This window comes from Sinocyclocheilus anshuiensis, unplaced genomic scaffold (genome assembly GCF_001515605.1).
Source record: "Sinocyclocheilus anshuiensis isolate Anshui unplaced genomic scaffold, SAMN03320099.WGS_v1.1 scaffold767, whole genome shotgun sequence".
Taxonomy (NCBI): Eukaryota; Metazoa; Chordata; class Actinopteri; order Cypriniformes; family Cyprinidae; genus Sinocyclocheilus; species Sinocyclocheilus anshuiensis.
In genome coordinates this window covers 1,277,662-1,293,489 of record NW_015551124.1, presented here as the reverse complement: position 1 = coordinate 1,293,489, position 15,828 = coordinate 1,277,662, and the positions used below count along the sequence as shown (strand labels likewise).

Sequence of the window (15,828 nt, the reverse complement as noted above, 5' to 3'; positions counted from 1 at the left end):
ATCCAAATATAATTTCGGAAAATTAAATTAAATTAAATTAAATTAAATTAAATTAAATTAAATTAAAAATTTAATTAAAATAATTTTCAACAGCTTCAAATGTGGCCTCAGCTTCAGATTCTAATGTATTATATTATATTATATAAATTTAATTTAATTTAATTTAAAATGAAATAAAATAAAAATAACAAATTAAATGAAATGTAATTAAAAAGTAAAATAAATAAAATAAAAAATTTCAACAGCTTTATTATCTGAAGCTGAGGCCACATTTAATGTATTAAATTATTTAAATTAAATTAAAATTAATTTTATTTAAAAATAAAATAAAATAGAAATAACACACCATATAATTAATAATAAAAAGAACCTTATACAACCTTGTAGAAACTGAATTAGTCTCCGTATCTGTTGAAAAACGTCCATGTTTTGGTTGTAACAAGGCAGTGATGTAGTTAACCAACATTAACTAATTGAAACGTATTGTAAAGCATTACACTGATATTTATTTATCTACAATCTGCAGAATTACAATTTGTGCATGTATTATTGCATAAATATCAGCAGCTCCAAATGTGGCTCATCCAATCAGATTTTAAAATATGTTGTTATTTGAATTTAAATCTAAACCTTTTTGGGTTGAGTTTCCATAAAAAGATTTTAAAAAAATGGTCAAACATAAGCAATTTCTAATAAATTTCACAATTAAATATAAAGAAATAGCAAGTAACTTTAAATTAAACATGAAATGTTGAAGTCGAAAGACTGAAACAGTATTTTCTTGTAAAACGCACTCCAAAAATCCTCATTTTATTTACAATTTCAAAAAATCATTGTACTGTTACTGTGATATAAAATTACTTGCAGCATGTATTTGGTCACATTGCAAATCTTTACTTTAAACAACCAATGATGGTGTGTTACTTTCAGCTCTGTTTAACACCTTTTACCAGTTTTGAATGCTAATATTTCATCCAGAATCAGCACAGAAAATGTGAATGTCCGCAGATTCGGTCTGGGCTGGCTGAAAGAGATTTTAAGCCACAGAAGGCACATATTTCACCTGTGCTTTTACAGCTCGTAAGACTGGCTTGCATGGCTAAACAGTGGCTTGAATCTTAAACTGAGGAACGAAAGTGTTTCTTCAGAAAAGGTGGTGAAGCGATGTCATTTGCTGGTAGCACTGACAGATGTGAAAGGTTTTTATGAGCCATTGTAACCAACTGTATATATTTTAATGACCGATTTAGTATTAGTTTTCAATGGATTGACAAGCACCTGCTTTTGGAAAGGGTACTGTGAATGGTTTGTAAACCGTGTAAATATTGCATCTGCGCTTCATTCCTGATTTCTTAAACTGCTGATTTGACGGTCAGGCGTCAGAAGAACAAATAATGTACATAATCAGAGTGAGAAATGACCCATATTTGCATTTGTTTAATTATGAGAGAGGAAAGGAAAGGTCTGTTTGTTGGTGTGTGTGTGTGTGTGTGTGTTTAAATTTTGGATGCAGCGTTCATTGTGATATTCTTGCATCCTGTTGGACTGTGATGTTTCCTAAATGATCACACTGACAGATTAAAAGAGAGCAGGAGAGATGTCGGTTTGTGTTTGGGGCCGTTCACACTGGAAACATGTTGTCACACTATTTTTAAGTGTACGCATATGTAAAATGAAGATCATTTAATTGCTATTTTTGTCAGCGTAAAATGAGCAGTTTTTGAAGAATCTTTATGCAGGTCTTTCCTATGGAAGCTTGTTTTCGCCACAGGTTTAATTCTAAGCTTATATGTCGCAGTTCTGACTTTTTTCTCTGAATTCGGAGTTTGCATCTCGCAATGCATTTTTTTGTGCCACGGAATAAAAAATAAAAAAATACTCAGAATTACAATTTAAACTCATAATTATAAGATATTACCTCAGATTTGCAAGTCAGAATTGTGAGATATAAACGAAGCACAATCACTAGATGTTAACTAAGAATTCAGAGAATAAAAAGTACGAATTGTAAACATGTAAAGTAGAATTCTGACTTTTTCCCCTCACAATTCTGTTTATATTTCACAATTCTGACTTTTTTTCTAAATTGTGAGATAAAAAGCCACAGTTGCCTTTTTGTTTCATGCTTATATAATTTCCTTTACAAAACTATTTGAACTCAGAAAACTCTAAATTGTTAAACTCTAACTGTAAATTTCACAAACAATTACAAAGAAAAGGCAACTATTACATTGAATTAAATATGACATTTTTAAATATAAACGTAAACTGAAATAATATTTTCTTGTAAAACACCAGTAATCTTGGTTTTATTTAAAACTTTGCAGTGTAGAGACAACAGCAAGAAAAAAACAATCATGCAAATCACTCATGCACTGTATTCAAAAGCTTTTGAAATGAATCATATGATGCTTTTTGTGAGGAACAGACCACAATTTATTGATCAAACTTCAGTTTGAATATGCAGAAATGAGATTTGAAATCAGCAGTAGAAGGGAATTGAATAACGAATGTCAAGTGAAAAGTATTTCCGAACTCCTGCGTTTGTTTCTATAAGTCGCACTCCATCTGTGTTTGAATGCAGGAACGCATCTGGTGTGAACAGCCCCTCGTTAGTTTGCACAGCTCTGTGTTTGTGTACATGACGCAGTCGAGGACACACGACTCATAATCAGCCTTCTTTCCACAACATGTGTCGTGTGCTTGTTTGTGTGTTGGTTGTTGATGAAGAGAACTATACGTTTCAATTTTTTAAAGAATAAATCATGCATATAAAAAAACACCGATATAAAGTTTTATTTCTTATACACAGATGCTTGAAGCGTACACAAATGCTTTATTCATATATTTGTCTCTTTCATACAGTTTATACAGTTGCTTTATTATATTTGTCTATCAAAGAATGCAGAATATAAACTATTTACATCATAGATAGGCTATGCATAGATATACAAAACTGTATTTTAATGCATGCAAATCACAAATCACTTTGCTTATAAAAATAGGCTATAACATGCGTGCATGATAAAAGCATGTAAGTACTTAATGCACAGACACTCTTTAGCAGTGCATAATAATGTCAGCAGTAATTCAATTAGCCGAAGTACGTTAATGAATCTACAGAGGCAGTGAAAGACATTGAGAGCAGCAGCAGTTAAAAGTCTCAAAAGAGCTCGAGTTTTTACACTCATAAAGTACACGGCTATTTATAATGTCTCTGTGGTAGTCATAAACATCTTTCTAAATGCCCACATGAGTGTTTTACTCTAAACATGGTGCATTTAAAAGCTCATTAAAGAGCAGGATTGCTCTCAAACTCGCATCTCACCGCGCTGATGCTGTCCACACTCGGCTGGCTGTTCACTCTCATGTGCGTGTGTGAGAACGGGAAGGTCTCGGACCGGGACATCTTTCTTCTACTGTGTCTGGCGTCGCTGGGACAGTCTCTGATGTGTCGCATGAATTCAGGAGCCGTGAATCTGCGCAGGAGTCTGGAGAGCCCAGAAGAGTGAGGTTTGATTCTTTCAGGTTCGAGTTCTTCACGACTGAGCAGAAGTTTGCTCTGCCTGGTCGTTTTGGGAATGCTGCCACGCTTCTGCACCTCTTTTCTGATTTCGAAGTTGTCAGTCGTTTTTGTGCTGTAGAACTTCGCCACAAGCGGTTTTTCGTCTTGCAGCGACGCTCTTTTGAATTTGCTCGCAGATCTGTTGGTTTCTTGCACGTCGCCCTGATAGGATTGTTTCCTTCCGGTTCTGAGGTCAAGATTAAACGACCTCGTTTTCCCCCAAAGTGGCACGTCGCCGTCCGTCTCGCGTTCTGCGCTTCCGACCTTTTTCAGCACCGAGTTTTGAATCTGTTTCGAAGCGAACAGCAGATCCGCTCCGTCTTCAGATCTGCTGAGGCTTTGGTTGGCATCTGGATGTCTGAAGCGGATCCGCAGGCCGTTGCTGTCGCCGACGCGCAGCTGTCTCTGAAACAAGGCCGGGAGGATTTCCTCGTGCTTGCTTTGGATCTGTTTCGAGAACCTCTCCAGAACCTGCTTCGGGAGGCGATTGGGCCACCGCAGGTCTTCGGTGGGTTCTCCCGTGCTGTTCGTCGGACTCATCATCTTCTTTCCACACCCGTTGAGGGTTTGAGTGCACTGGATGTGCCCAAAGAAGTCAGCAACTTGGATGGCCGAGTGGCCGGCGTGATTCGTGCGGTCCAGTCGCAAACCGAGCTTCTTGAACGCCCGGACTAGGAACTCCAAGATTTGGCTGTGTCCTCCGCATGCGGCGTACATGAGGGCACTGTTTCCCCACGTGTCTGTGAGCTCTGGATCAGCATTGAATTGCACCAGGAGCTTCACCGAATCCAAGTGTCCGTGTTCGCATGCCAGACTCAAGGCTGTGCGTCCGTGGTCATCCCGGGCGTTCACATCCGCGCCTTTTTCCAGAAGCAATTGGGTGAATTTGGATCTGGTTACGTGCTCTTGAAGGCACACGGCGTGCATCAGAAGCGTACGCCCGTTTTCGGCTTTCCCGTTAATGATGCGCCCGTCCAACGCGTCCAGGACGAACCGAGCCAAGTGGACTTTCCCGCTCTGCATGGCTTCCAGGAAGGTTTTGGTGCCAGATCCCTGACACAAGTCCTTCGGCCTCAGCATCATGATCTGGAGTTAGTTTCGTGGTGGTTATTTGCAGGCAGCTCAGAGTTTCTGAGTCTCGTCTGAGAAACTGTCTGTGTTTTTATACCTCAGCGCTCTGCACGCCCTTCCCCTGTTGCTACAGAAACAGCCATCCGAGAGCGGCAATGCTGCTATGGGTCCATTCACAATCACCTCCTCTTTTCTCAGCCAGGAGGGGAGAGAGATGAACTAATTCGATGACAAGAATTACTCAGTGGTAAAAACACAGGTTTGTTTTATTCTCCTGTCAGGTTGGACATAAAAGGATCCGTTGCCCGAGCAACAGCGTTAATGGCCTTCTCTTTGGGTGTATAACAAATATATATACATTTACAGAATCACAGAGGGCTTTGTAAGGTTTATAAAGGTCAAGTCGGTGTATTATGGATGTTTAAATCCCTGAGTCATGCTTGATGAACCTGCAGTGACGGTTCGTTAGTATGCAGATTAACACACATTCTGACTCAGTCCGGCTGACACAACTGTGCACATCAACATCTGCTCCAAAACTAATTTACAAAGGGTTGCAATATGTATTTTCACAACACTTTTAATTAACTTTAATTATTGCTCAGTAGATGTGCTATTTTTTTCAGAATAGGAAATTGTTAGTGGTGTTTGCCAAGTCAGACATCACTGTACCTACTGCTCTTATTGGTTTAGTGATCATATCATACAGTAGCTCTCATATCATATATAACATCATACATCATTCATAACATGCATTGCATATAATCATACATCTATCATTATAACAGTATAACATGCATTGCATATAATCATACATCTCATACATCTATCATTTCTCATACATTATGCATCATATATTATATCTCATATATCATATATCTCATACATCATATATCATTTCTCATACATTCTATCTCACACATAATATATATAATTTATCATACATCATATCTCATATGTGATACATTATATCTCATACATCACATCTCATTTATGATATCTCATACATAAGTTCTCATACATGAAATATCTACTTTCTCATACATTATATCTCATACATCATATCTCATATTATATCTCATACATCATATCACATCTCATTACATCATATCTCATACATCATATCACATCTCATTACATCATATCTCATACATCATATCACATCTCATTACATCATATCTCATACATCATATCACATCTCATTACATCATATCTCATACATCAAATATCTAATTTCTCATACATTATATCTTATACATCATATCTCATTTCTCATATCTCGTATCATACATCATATCTCATACATTAAATATCTAATTTCTCATACAACATATCTCACATCATAAATCATCTTATATTTATTGTCATCTCATACATCATATAATTTCTCATCATATCTCATACATTAAATCTCTCATATCTCATACATCATATATCTAATTTCTCATTCATTATATCTCATACATCATTTCTCTTACATCAAATATCTAATTTCTCATACATCACATCTAATATCTCGTATCATACATCATATCTCATACATTAAATATCTAATTTCTCATACAACATATTTCACATCATAAATCATCTCATATTTATTGTCATCTCATACATCATATAATTTCTCATCATATCTAATTCATCAGAAATCTAATTTCTCATATCTCATATCATGCATCACATCTCACTTTTCATACATTATATCTCATATGACAAATATCTAATTTCTCATACATAAATGATCTCATATTTATTATATCATCTCATACATAATATAATTTCTCATACATCATACATCATCTCATACATCACATATCTAATTTTTCAAACATTATATCTCATACATTGAATATTTAATTTCTCTTACATTGTATCTCATAAATCATATTTCATACATCAAATATCTGATTTCTCATACACATCTCATACATCATATCCCACATCTCATTTCTCATATCATACATCATCTAATACATCAAATTTCATACATCAAATATCTCATGCATCTAATATCTAATTTCTCATAAACAGTGTTGGGGAGTAACTAGTTACATGTAACGGAATTACGTAATTTAATTACAAAATCAAAGTAATTGTAATCAGTTACAGTTACTGAGAAAAAATATGTAATTAAATTACAGTTACTCATGAAAATGTTAAGGATTACAAAGGGGGGTTACATCTGCTTTTTTCACACACACTCCCACATACAAATTTAATTGATTTCTTTCATAAATTGCAGTGACTACTCTAAAATACGAAACAACAATGTTTCAGGAGTTTAGAACAAGCTTATTCGATAACTCTTTTATTTCCTATATGGGTTTATATATAGCTATGCTTCATTTTTTAAAGATTAACTGTTTTTTTCCATCATACATCAAATATCTAATTTATCCTACATATCTCATGCATCATATATTTCTCATACATCAAATATCTAATTTCTCATCAATCATATCTCATACATCAAATATCTAATTTATCCTACATATCTCATACATTATATATTTCTCATTAATCATATCTCGTACATCAAATTTCTAATTTATCCTAAATATCTCATACATTATATATTTCTCATACATCATATATCATACATCAAATATCTCATTTCTAATGCACTATATCTCAAACATCATATCTCACTCTTCATGCATCATATCTCACACCTCATATCATACATTATATATTATTTCTTCCTATAACAAATCTCATATATCATATATCATAGGTTTTGATTTGGGCCACCAAGCAACCATCCATAACTCACTAATATTGTGCTGGTGAGTACCTTGAATGCAATGTAAGTTGCTCTGGATAAAAGCAGCTGCCAAATAACCATAAATATGATCCAATCAACAAGGACACCCTGAAAATCCACCTTAGCAAATGTCACTAGCGCATTACCTGCGTCTCAGGTCACGTTGATCACTCCAAACCAGACAGAAGTCTCTCGCTGCGGGTTAATGCATTTCCCAATAACCAGGGCGACCTGTTGCTTGGATGTTAGTGATTTTATCAACATAATGACACACATGGAGCGGATGGGAGCTGCTTCACCGAGACACTGCTGGGTAATTCAATTTCTGATCAAAATAATCTCCACTTGAAAATCTCTCGTCAAAAGAAACCTGCTCTCTGTGATGAAGATGACAGCTATAAATATATGAGAGATTCAAGAAGATGTGGATCAGTTGGTTTCTGACAACGGTTCAGTGATTTGCCATTAAGAGAGACGAAATAAAGCAAATCAAGTCCTGATGTTTATATTCCCAGTACATTGTTGGAAGCAGAAAAACTCTAATGGTTGAGTCAAAAATTTAATTTTCAGTGAAAAACTAGTTTAATTTCAGTCTAGTACTCACATAAAACAAATAGGACTTCGGAAGACTTGACATACAGTATATCTCATTTCTCATGCATCATATCTCGTACATCAAATATGATGCACATGAAGAAAAAACAAATATGATTTCAGAAGACTTGGTGTATATTAAATCCAAATTTTCCCCCATACAATTTTATTTGTATTGCACTTTTCACAATTCACATTGTTTCAATGCACATTCATACATCAATGCACATACACACATTTATTTAGAACTGTATTTATACATTTGAGGCCAAATCTCAAACTATGTTTCAAATTCAGTTTTTTAGTTATTTTAGAAATTGATTTATTTAGAAATTGGTTTAGAAATGTTACGCCAAATCTAAAACCATTTTTTCCCATATTTATTTATTTATTTGGAAATTATTCATAAATGTATGTATTTAGAAATGTATTTATACATTTTAGTTTCCAAATAAATTCCAATTCTGGAAACGATTTATTTATTTATTTGAAATGTTAGAAATTTAATTAGACGTTTTAAGCTAAATCTAAAACCATGTTTCCAATTCTTATTTTTAGAAATGTTTTTTTTAGATTTTTTAAGACATTTATTTAATTAAACATTTATTTAGAACTGTATTCTGTAAAAATATTTAAAAAACCTATTTAATTATTATTATTATATTTTTAATTTTTGTAAGAAATGTATGTTTATTGTTCTTTAAGGTATATTTGGAGTTCTCCTTTGACTTTTGTGGATTTTCAGTCCATTTTCTAGGAAAGTGCCATAAGCTACCATTGGAATGATCCAATTTAGGTAAATTAAATGTACTGTACACTTTATTGTCATTATCAGAATCCAGAATTTCACAGATAGATGTTTAAAATGCCTGTCAGAACCACAGATCTTTAAATAGCAACAGTCTCTCCTTGAGTCCGGCGCGGTCGGTCAAAGATTGTCTCCTGTCGTCCAAACCGACTGAACCGACACAATAACTCACTTGAAGCCGAGTGGCTGCCTGCGAAGATTCAAAGGGATTTTTTTTTGGCCATGTAAAAGGCTGAAATAGAGAGCGAGAGCTGTGAGCACTTCACCCAGTACAGTCTTATAATCACACCTTCACTGCTTTCAGATTCTCTTCAGCTCATGGTTGACATGTACTGTATTTGTCTGCAGTGTTGTCCAATGCATCACAAAATTAATTTGGTATATTTTTAAACCATGCAGCTTCATAATTACAGGAGCAATTATTGCACTAAATTAACCTCAATTCATCCCAGAAGCAATGTACGTTTTTAGATGCATTAATGCTGATACTATTTAAGATGCATTGTGTGCAAACTAGGATTGCGTTTGCAGATGTAGAACGTATGGAATTGATATAAATAAATAAATACCTAAAATAGAAATGGATTCTTTATAAATGTATCCATTTAAATGTTATTTTTTTGAAATGTATTCAGGTGCTTTGTTTGTTAAAGTATTTTAGACTTTTAGAGTTTTGCAGCTATTTTCTCTGTAGATGTATGTATGGAACTAAGTGAAATAAATAAATAAATTTTATTTTAGAAATGTATTCAGATGTTTTGTTTATTCAGAAAGTTTTTTTAAACTGGGTTTTGCAGCTATTATGTGTGTAGATGCAGGGCTTATAAAAGTGGCTGATGTAATTTATTAATAAATAAATAAATGTGTTAATAAATAAATGTAATTTATTTATACATTTGTTTTTTTTTAAACCTATTTATTATTTTAATTATTTATTTATGATTTGTTCATTCAGAAATCTCTTTAGATGTGTATTTATTCATTTAGACATTTATTAGACAATTATTTAGAAATTTATTTAGAAATTAATTCAAAAAAATTATTTAATATTTATTCCTAATATTTGTAGTAGGTATATTTGGAGATCTCCTTTGACCTCCCCTTTTTTTTTTTAACAGTTTCAGACCATTTTATTGATGCTATCACTGAAACGATCCACTAAATTAACCATCTCAGAGCTCATCACGATCATTGAGCCGGATGTGACGATGGAGCAAAAATCTGTCCTGGGGCACAAGATTAATGAAACTCACTCAGTCCCTCTGGTGAATGACATATTTAAAACACTAGATCAAGAGAATTGTCTCTTTTAACTCTTTCATGGCTGTATTTTAGCAGAAGCAGCATTGATTGATTGATTGGCAGATTCTTTTCTGAAAACTTTTGCTGTTGCATGTTGATGCATAAATCAAACCAAGACAAATCAGTAGTGATAAACTCTCTCTCTCTCTCTTGTTGTCTTGTTTGAGAGCAGATGTAAATGCCTGTGACTCAGCCATCATTGATTTCTCCTTCAGCGGCATTCAGAGCGCATTTGGACCGTATGGATGGACGGAAGCATGTGTGGATCCTGCTGGGATTTTCTCACTTACGGCTAAAGCACAGCTTGGACCTGCTTCATTCTCACAGTGTTTCATATTAAAAGATAAGAGTGTAATTAAAAATCAGCGAGTGTACAGATCACAGTAGCGCTTGATGATCTTATGAATATGATCCATGCATTCAAACTGTGAACAGCAATTCATACATAACTTAAGACTTTTTTGTTCATCTGTTGTAGTATTTTGATACAGGATACCGTATTTTTTGGTATAAATATAGATAGATTTTTTTGTAGACTTGGGGTCATGGGTTCGATTCCAAGAGAATGCATGTGTATCTTGAATGCAATGAAAGTCTCTTTGGATAAAAGTGTCTGGTAAACGTAAAAGCATTGGTTTTATACAGAAGCAGTGTGAATGAGAATTGAACAGATGTTGAGTGTTTGATTTTTTGTGAAAAATAAGCTAATTTAATGTTACATGGATGTCAAACATATATATTAAAATGTCTAAATAAATGGTCTAGTTCTGAATAAACAAAATACAATTCTAAATAAATAAATTTCAAAAGAAATACATTTGTAAACAAACAAACAGAATTGGAACATTGTTTGAGATTTGGCCTAAAATGTCTAAATACATTTCTAAATAAATGTCTAAATACATTTCTAAATAAATGTCTAAATACATTTCTAAAATTAATTTCTAAATGTCTAAAGTTCCTGAATAAACAAAATATCTAAATAAATTCTAAATAAATCAATTTCTAAACAAGCAAACAGAATTGGAACATTGTTTGAGATTTGGCCTAAAATGTCTAAATTAATTTCTAAACAAATCTCCAAATAAATTTCTAAAATGATTTTTAAATGTCTAAATAAATGTCTGAATAAACAAAATATCTAAATAAAGAAGAAAAACACTAGAAGGGGAAATTATCGTTTCAGATTTGGCCTAAATGAAGCCGTCACTCAATACTGAGATGTAAACCTCCCATACATAATCGACTCAGTAAAACCTCCATTGAAGCATTCTTGAGTTTGTTTTTTAATTCCTGGTGAAGGGAGACCATGTAAATCAGTGTTTAAAAATAAATGTCTTATTATGCAAACATCTTAAGCGGGTGGGTGCGCGGCGGTGGGCTGATGGGGTGCCGCTGCTTTGGCATAATTGGGCAGATGGATGCAGAAATGAGAAATGACCACATAAATACCCCACGTCTCATTCCCCACGCGGATCGGACCTGAAGCTCAACACACGGAATAGCCAATTAGAAATTAAGGTTGATTCTGAGTTAATGCCTGATCGTCAGTCAGGATTGACTGTGATCACCACAAATGGAGGTTTCTGCTCAGCGAGACCGGTGACTAAGAGGACTAAGAGTGTCTAAGAGGAGATGTTTATAGAAACGCAAATGTGAACCGAAGTGACATGATGGAAGTGAGTTCAAAACACCTTGCTGGAATAAACTGGACTTTTCATTTTCACAGAGAGATGACTTGGGTATGTTAATGTGAACATGGATTTCATATGTAAAACATTCAGCAGTTCAGTAAGTATAACAGACAGAAAGTAGCTGCAAAATTCAAACCAATTTGCACACAATGCATCCTGAAGTATCAGGATTAGTGCATCCAAAAATAGTTGAAAAAAGAATATGCATCCAAAAACATGGAAAAAGCATATGCATCCAAAAGCATGTCTAAAAAACATGTGCATCTAAAAATGTATGCTGAAACAAGCATATGCATCCAAAAATGTGGAAAAAACATACGCCTCCAAAAACACGATGAAAAAAGAATGTACATCCAAGAACATTTAGGAAAAAAAGCATATGCATCTAAAACATGTCCCAAAAAAAGCAACAACAACAAAAAAAAAAAAACATGCATCTAAAAAATGTATGTTGAAAAAAGCATATGCATTCAAAAACATGTTTAAATAACATATGCATCTAAAATGTCAAAAAACATGCATCAAAAAAACATGTTGGAAAAACATGCATCTAAAAATTTTGAAACAGCATATGCATTCCAAAACATGAAAAAACATGCATCTAAAAATGTATGTTGAAAAAGGCATATGCATCCAAAATATGTCAAAAACATGCATCTAAAAATGTTTTTGAAAAAAGCATATGCATTCAAAAACATGAAAAACATGCATCTAAAAATGTATGTTGAAAAACATGCATAAAAAAACATGTTGAAATAACATGCATCTAAAAATGTGTCAAAAAACATGCATCTAAAAATTTTGAAAAAGCATATGCATTCAAAAACATGAAAAACATGCATCTAAAAATGTATGTTGAAAAAAGCATATGCATCCAAAATGTCAAAAACATGCATCTTAAAATGTATTTGAAAAAAGTATATGCATTCAAAAACATGTTGAAATAACATGCATCTAAAAATGTGTCAAAAAACATGCATCTAAAAATTTTGAAAAAGCATATGCATTCAAAAACATGAAAAACATGCTTCTAAAAATGTATGTTGAAAAAGGCATATGCATCCAAAATATGTCAAAAACATGCATCTTAAAATGTATTTGAAAAAAGTATATGCATTCAAAAACATGTTGAAATAGCATATGCTTCTAAAAAATGTCAAAAAAGCATATACATTCAAAAACGTTGAAAAAACATGCATCTAAAAACATTTTGAAAAAAAAGCATGTGTCCATAACATGAAAAAAAAAAAAAACACGCATCTAAAAATCTGTTAAAAAAGCATATACATCCAAAAACGCGTCGAAAAAAACATATGCATCCAATAAGAAGTAGGAAAAACATATGCGTCCAAAAACGTTTTGAAAGAGCATACATTCAAAAATGTCAAAAAGCATATGCATTAAAAAAGCATGCACGGGGCTATGGAAAATGAAAAGGAAAACCGATTCAGCTACATGATAGCAATATGTAGACTAGTTCTTTTTACCAAAACTGAGAGCAAAGATCACAGATTAGGTGTGTAATTGGTGCTATCTGTGTATTTTTGCATTCTGCCACAGGTATGGATGGGAAATGTAGTTGTCACACGTCAGTCACCTTCTTTCTTCAACAACAGCACTCAAAATATGAACAAATTAATTTGTACAGTCAACACTTCACCATTACAGCTAACAGCTTCCGCCGTGATTCATTAACTGACACCCTCAGCTCTGAACTCAAAGAAAATCTTGAATTCCCCCACTGATAATTACAACATTCACATGCACTCATCTCATACAATCACTGCGACATGACTGAAGGCAACACAATCGCCATAAAATACAGGCCTTTGACGAGAGTCATTCTGCTGCCGCTGCATTACAGCAATTTCCTCATGTTGCATCTGTCATTTAGTCTTTCTGAAGAGACAGAAGATACAGGGACAGCGAGAAGCTTTGTGCACGTTCAGAACAATTGAAAACACTGTAAATCAAGACGGTTTATATAATTCAGACAGATTTCGGTTCTATTATCAGGCGTTTCTTTCATAACAGCTTTGAATGTGTGTGTGTTTAAGCAGACAGACTCGATCACATTCACACTCTCTAGTGTCCTTTGGTTTGATTCAAGGACACACAACAGCTTTACTCGGGCAGATGCTTCACACTTTGTCATGTGGAATGAGAGCGGGCAGCTGGGTCAATGTCATTCGCTCCGTGTGTCCTCGCAGGAACCATGAAAGTGGTGAGAGGGCAAGGACAACCACATTCACTCAATATGATCCATTCACTTCACTAGCTTCCACCTGGTTTGATGCAACAAACACTTTCCAAGAAGAACTAATCACTGCATTTTTTATTTTTTATCTTACTGGCATCAAAACAAAAATCTTTAAAAAACTTGAGAAACTTTTACTGGGCAGTTTTTTTTTTTTTTTTTGCAACTGTTCAGTATTGTGAATTGATTTGCATTTTCTATTATTGTGCTATCATCTATTTCAGTTACATTTTCAGTAAAACATTAATTTTTCTGTGACGTTGCTTTGAAACAATAAATATTCTGAAAAGTGCAATACAAATAAATGTGAATTGAATTGAATTTACCACTAAATAGCATACGAATTTATTTAATATCTGATAGCATATAATTTATGTACAAAACAAATATATCGAAAAAAGCATATGCATCCAAAAACACGTAGAAGAAACCTATGCATCCAAAAACAAATGTCAAAAGAGCATATGAATGAATCCAAAAATGTGTTGGAAAAAAAAACAAACACATATGCATCCAAAAACATGCTGAAAAAAACATATGCATGAAAAAAAAAAAAAAGTATCCAAAAACAAATGTCAAAAATGTATACGCACTGAAAAACATGATGAAAAAAACAATATCATTCTGACAGTCAAAAATTGACTAGTATTTTTATTTGCACAGTTACAACCCATGGCAGCCTATAGAAAAACATTAAGTAACAAATTTCAATTACTCATTTACTTAAGAGCTACATAATCAACTCATTTACATATTGAACTGAATCAACATTGAACCGAATTGAGCTGAATAATGACACTGTTGTCTTCTGTAGAACTGCTTAATGCTGAACTGAACTCATTTCATGACTGATTAACTTGACAGTTATTGGACTGAATCAACACTGTAGGATCTTCAGATGAATAATAACACTATTGTCTTTTTCAGAGCTGCTTTACAGCAGAATTGGAATTTCTCATATTTGAAGAGGTTTGCTTCATTGATTCTGCTATTTTCATGTTAATGTATATAAAGCTGCTTTGAAATAATCTGTATTATATAAAGCGCTATAGAAATAAAGGTGAATTGACTCAAAAAGAAGCATACAAACAATACATAACCACAAAACAAAAGAAATAAAAAAATGATAATATATTTGAAAACAAACATACAATGGAAAATAAAAGATGAGGGAAATGCAGCTTTGATGCACCAGCTACTCAGTCCACCAGCGTTCTGAACCTGTTCAAGAGTCTTTATAAACCCGCCAGTGATTGAGAAAAATAATGAGAACATCTCTGTCATTGGTCAGCGAGGCTCAGTGATTGATTCCTTCATCACCCACAGGACACGCCCACTGCTCACTACAGCACACAAAACACAGAAAAGAGTTCAAAAGTCATACTAACATACTATTTCTGCAATATGAAGTGTTTATTCAAACATAAAATCATGTTCAATATTAATCAGGCACTAGATGACACACAACAGGACACATTAAACATGCTGTAAATAGCAAAAGATAAGTCATGGCAACACATATTTTCCCATTAATTTAACTCATCACAATAATGTAACCAATTTCAACTTAGTTTAAGGTATACAAGATTGAACTCAATTTTTAAGCTATAATAAAAATGAGATTTGACTAATTAAGTTGCAGTAGATTTTTTAGTTAGTAGTATATATAGTATATTGTGACATTAAGGTATATTTTATTTTACCATAAATGCTGCAGTAAACTTTAAACTTATTACAAAGACAATACAATTTATTATGAAATTACATATAAAG

At 33.5% G+C, this 15,828-nt stretch overlaps 1 protein-coding gene across 1 annotated transcript; it reads right to left on the bottom strand.

The window, feature by feature from the left end:
- Positions 1-2,972: 2,972 nt before the first annotated feature.
- On the bottom strand, positions 2,973-4,680 carry LOC107663145 (ankycorbin-like). Its single transcript, XM_016453306.1, has one exon. The coding sequence runs from the start codon at positions 4,646-4,648 to the stop codon at positions 3,293-3,295; it is 1,356 nt and encodes a 451-aa protein (XP_016308792.1). The 5' UTR covers positions 4,649-4,680; the 3' UTR covers positions 2,973-3,292.
- Between the last annotated feature and the right edge of the window lie 11,148 nt (positions 4,681-15,828).